General features: G+C 32.0%; 1 protein-coding gene across 1 annotated transcript; it reads right to left on the bottom strand.

The window, feature by feature from the left end:
• Positions 1-840: 840 nt before the first annotated feature.
• LOC111713444 (troponin C) lies at positions 841-5,347 on the bottom strand (the record flags this gene model as incomplete). Its single annotated transcript, XM_023488296.1, is given in 4 exon segments — positions 841-1,281; positions 3,009-3,102; positions 4,031-4,100; positions 5,274-5,347. Coding segments are annotated over 4 exon segments (306 nt in total), but the record flags the coding sequence as incomplete, so codon positions are not given.
• Positions 5,348-5,692: the final 345 nt, after the last annotated feature.

Below are 5,692 nucleotides of genomic sequence, written 5' to 3'. Positions count from 1 at the left end.
GATTTAGTTTTGACAGGGATTGGTTTAACCCTGAGAGTTGAGGGAGTGGGATGCATGTCCCAAACCTCCCTTTTCAAGGTAAGGTCATAAAAAAAGCATCTTTTGTAGAGTGGTTTTGATTTACAAAAGTAACCCTTAAACCTTTGTCTTTCAGTCGACGTATCCTTATTAATCTACAAAAACACTTGGAATTGTTTAACACTTGTTTGCAAGTTGTCTCTTATTTAACGAATAGTAAAATTACTATTCAACCAGAAGTAGGGATGGATCGTTTCCACTTTCTTGAAAAACGATTGTAATATTTTGAAAACGACGAAGAAAAAAACGAAATGAAACGAAAGTTTTCGTTTTTTAATAACAGTTTTTCAAAAACGATTGTTTTTGAAAACGACTCTTCCTTACCGACTGTTAACGACGAACCTTTCTTAACGACCGTTAAAAATGACCCATTGTTAACAACCGTTAACGACGATACTTCGTTAACAATCTTTAATTACCTTTTACAGAGAAAATACATTCGGAAAATACTAAGTCAGGAAAATTCAGGTTATTTAAGACAACATTCGTAACCTTATCTTTCTGAAAGTTAATTGAACTTAACTGTCGTAAAACTCTAATTCATTACCGAAATTTCTTTTTAAAAACTTTCGTTTTTCGTTAAAAAAAGGTAGTTCTAAAAAACACGATCGTTTTTTGTTTCTAAAAGTTGAAAAGGAGTGGTCCGTTTGAAAAAACAATAGTTTAAAAACGATTTTAAAGAAAAATTTGTAAAGTCAGGTTCGTGTCCTGTTTTTCGACAATTTAAACATGCAAAATAAGATATTAAAGAATTTAAATCAATTTTATGTTAGTGTTTATTACATATGTAAAATTACAAGTTTTTTCAAAATCGTGTATAATAATTTTTTTTAAGAATACAAAATAAAAGAAGACTTTATTAATGCATGGCTAAAAAATTGAAAGAAAAAAAAACGTGAACATTATGAACAATTATGATCATTAAGAGCAATTTTTAATTAATTAACAATTATTTAAATTTCAAGATTGAAGATTACATTATGAGGATATTTTATCCGGTCATTTAACCGGTCATTTATCCGGTCATTTAACTGGTCATTTAACCGGTCATTTATCCGGTCATTTAACTGGTCATTTAACCGGTCATTTAACCTGTCATTTAATCGGTCATTTAACCGATCATTTATCCGGTCATTTAACCAGTCATCATTTCAACAAACTCATCAAAATCTACAGTTCCACTTCCATCCTCATCAATCTCCTCTAGAATATTAAAAGGTATATGAACCTATAAACTACATATGTTGTTAAAGAGACTGTAAGCGTTCAAGTCACCATCCATGCTAACATGACAATGCCCGATTCCCAATGGTACCAAGAAAAATTTTGTTTGATAAAGTATAATATGGCATATACAAATAAATGATGATTGTCAAAGATATGAAGAAAAGTGATTCCGTTAGCCTGAAGCCCAAACATGATGCAAGGATTAGCTTGGCTTGGGTTGAACGTCCTAACATACCAGTAGAGGGCATAGAGAAGTTAGTTCTGCATGAGATCCCTGACCAGGCAGTCGATTATCTCAATACTCACCGTAAAGGCGGACATTCGAATATTTGTTCTCCATAACCTTAAGATTTACTATTTCGTACAGTTTTATTATGTTTTACGTGTAAATAGATGTTTTGTGTGAAATATGCGGATTCGTCACAGTTCAGGGTTAATTTTAATAAAGTTTAAAATTAATTAGATTCTAAATTAAAAACTGATAAATTGAAAGTGACTTGCGCATTTCTACTGCAGGAAAACTTGAAATCATACAGAAATTATCAAAGTTAAACACTTTAAAGGGACCGACCGGCTACGTAAGGTAGCTAAACTGAGTACTTAGTGATGGGGACCAATTCTTTAGGATTCATTTGAGACATAAAATTTTTTTTAAAGATCTGTAAATCCTGGGTTAGAGCGCAAAGTCAAACGTACAAAATCGTACTTTTGGTGGATAAGTTTTCAGAATTTTTTTTCAATTATTAAATAACGACGACAAAAAATGTAAACAAAATTTGACATTAAAATAATTAGTTGTTTAGGAACAGGTTGAGAAAACAAAAATTAACTCTTATCATCGAAAATAAGTAATCTTATTCAATTATTAGTTCTATAATCACAAAGATTTTCTGCAGATTTTCTGGAATTTTTATTAAAAAGACGACATTTGAAGAATTTTAAGAAATCTGGGAACAAATTCATAAAAAATAAGAAATTCAATATAGTGACAAAAAGGAAATAAACAATTCTAACTTCGATTTATTGACAAATTTCTTTTGAGAAATATGTTCCTAAACATCTAATTAGTTTACTATAGAATATTTACTGTATTTTTTGTCGTCGTTAATGAATAATTTAAATAAAACGATTCTGAAAACGTTCCCACCCAAATTCAGGATTTTGAACGTCGACTTTGCGCTCAAACTCATTAACTTTACATCGTGGAAACTTGTCTCAAATGAGTCCTAAAGAATTTGTCCACAACACTGTATACTCAGTTTAATTACCTTATATAGCCGGTCTGTCCCTTTAAAGCCAAGAAAAACGACAATATCTAACTGATCAGATTAAAGTTTCAAGATACCGTCGTCAATCAGGCATTGTCATCTTTATGGAAGTTGAAATTAAGCCTATAGTCTTGTTCTGTTGAAGGTTTCAATATGTGCAGATTTTAATCTGCTTTCTCACTTCTATAGGGGTATCTTTAATGGAAGGTTAGGTTCCAGAAAACAAATAGAATATATATCCACTCAACTTAGACTCTCAAAACCAGCAAAAAAATCCAGGTAAAATAGACCAAGTGCGGGTAAACTGCAGGAGTAACTATGAGTAACTATGGGCAATGCTTGGTTCCCAAATATAAAAATGAATCGCATTTGATAAAAAAAATCTGACTTAAACAAAAATTGATGTTAAAAACATCTTAATTAAAAAAGGTTTACCTATGATTCCGTTTAGCTCCTCCTGGGTCAATTTAGGATCAAGCTCATGAAGAATTTCCTTCAGAGTTCCAGTAGTTATATACCCGTTCCTTTCCTATACATAGTTCCAGTAGTTATATACCTGTTCCTTTCCATAACTAGTTCCAGTATTATATAACCGTTCCTTTCCTATACATAGTTCCAGTAGTTTTATATCCGTTCCTTTCCTATACATAGTTCCAGTAGTTATATACCCATTCCTTTCCTATACATAGTTTCAGTAGTTTAATATCCGTTCCTTTCCTATACATAGTTCCAGTAGTTATATACCTGTTTCTTTTCTGTACATAGTTCCAGTAGTTATATACCTGTTCCTTTCCTATACATAGTTCCAGTAGTTATATACCCGTTCCTTTCCTATACATAGTTCCAGTAGTTATATACCCGTTCCTTTCCTATAACAATAAACAAATTACATGGTTTTGTTTTAAAATATGATTCTTATTAGTTATTATATAATTGAGAATTAATTTATGAAACACTTGCTGAAGTGTCCGGCATTGCTAAAATTCTTTAAATTATTCGAGAACTAACGACGATATTGAGCCAACTTGCCATTGCCAGGCCTTGGTTTGAACTTTCAAATCCATTTTACTTATTTGTATTTCAATAGAAAAACAATTTGCAAAATTCCAAAATCACAACGTACCCTTTGAACCTTTATCTTAATAACAATGTGGAAGGCATTGTTGTATTCTCTATAAAAATTATTTATTCTGTAAATTGTCTTCCTTGCCTCTGCTGCATAAATATACAAGTAAACTCTATAAAGAGAATTTTTATTAATAAATCAAGTAAATTTCTATAATTTCAGCTCAAACAAAGGGTTAAAGGATATAATTTTAAATGATTAAATGGAGGTCCACTTGTCCCTGGAAACCTGGACTATCTCATACCTTATCATAAATCCTGAACTATCTTATACCTTATCATAAATCCTGAACTATCTTATACCTTATCATAAATCCTGAACTATCTTATACCTTATCATAAATCCTGAAAGCATCTTTTAATTCTTTCTTCAATGCTTCTTCATCTTCTTCCACTAGAAACCTGAATAAAATCACAAAATTGATCAGAATTGATCAGGGATCAGACCTGGGACAATTGATCAGGGATCAGAGCTGGAAACATTTTGTTGGATACTCATTATCGCGATATTAAATATGGAGTTACTTTTAATCTAGAGGATCAATGGTTGATCCTCTAGATTAAAGTTATCCCTGCATGTTATGACCAGCACGGAATATCGAAGATGAATTTAGTAAATCCGTAGGTCTGAATAAGATGGAGATCAATACTTGATTCCTATAGTGGATATTTCATAATATTTATTTTATTTTTCATGATCTGAGAATTACTTTTGAAAACATTTATTCCTGTTTATATAATGAAGACGACATTTTCATATTTTCCAGGAATGTTCGAAAATACAGCGCCAGCGAAATATGCGTCGAAAAATAATCAATGGCTATTGTTTGAAATGTCTGAATAATTTGTTTGGAATTAAATTGATTTGTTTACGATCCGAGTTGAATGTTGCAACTTTCTGAATTTGTATGGACGCTACCTTCTTTGGTATAAGTCGTTTTTAACAATTTTTTCCGTTAAGGCGCAACAGATAGAAATAAGATTAGCAGCGATCAAAAGCACTTATTTTTCGTTGTAAGCCTGGGCCCTATATCATTTTTCGCGAACACTCCCTTTAATTAAAGTTATTGCTGCACAGCTATGAATACCAGATGATATCGAAGAGGAATTTAGGTATGTATAAGATGGAGATCAATATTTGAGTTGATTCCATCCCGAGATTTAAAAAATAGAAAAGCTTACTTTGGATTTCATAAAAAGGTGGGACAAGTAATTGCAGTAATTGTAGTTGGGAGAAAACTAAGGTTAGCCCACCCCTGGGACACCCCTGGGACAAGCCCCTGGGACACCCCTGGGACACGCCCCTGAACATTTCTTATTTAGAAAAATATCAGTTTTCAAACAAATTAAGCGAAATCCCATCTGCTTGAGTTTCAGTAAATTTATTGAATTGAGTCTTTGTCACAAACTCTGATTTTCCAATCACTGTATCTTTGCAACCCATATGTCGTAGACCTTAGATATTTAAACTATTCCTTGGATTAAATAATATAATTTCGAAATATTACATGTTTTCACCACCAGGTTCCAAAAAAAATTTGAGACTCAACTTCATTAAGAATGTTTAATATTTACCTTGCACTAAGCATAACAAACTCTTCAAACTCAAGTTGTCCTGACCCATCCTCATCAATATCTTCAACTATTGCCTAAAAATAGAAACCTTAACAAGTCATTTTTAGAGAGAAAAATAGGAATATTTTAGTCTAGGTTTTTATGTTTAAAAATATTTTTTTTAGAATTATCCTGGCATCTGTATAAGTTTCCCCTTTTAGTCATAGATTAATAACAATACAGATAGAGCACAAAATGTCGTCTTTTCAAGATTTAAGGGTTTTTCGTTCACTTCACAATAACCCTGAGGCCTAAAGGAGTTTTGCGCAGGAAGCGTTGAATTACAATACAAGACAGAGAGAGAGAATACGCTCAACTCCTTTGGGCCTTTGCCTCAAGATTATTGTGAACGAAAAACCCCTAAATCTTGAAAAGACTAC

This window comes from Eurytemora carolleeae, unplaced genomic scaffold (assembly GCF_000591075.1).
Source record: "Eurytemora carolleeae unplaced genomic scaffold, Eaff_2.0 scaffold1427, whole genome shotgun sequence".
Classification (NCBI taxonomy): domain Eukaryota; kingdom Metazoa; phylum Arthropoda; class Copepoda; order Calanoida; family Temoridae; genus Eurytemora; species Eurytemora carolleeae.
The sequence above is the reverse complement of the archived record's forward strand: the minus strand, read 5'-3'. Positions and strand labels throughout refer to the sequence as shown.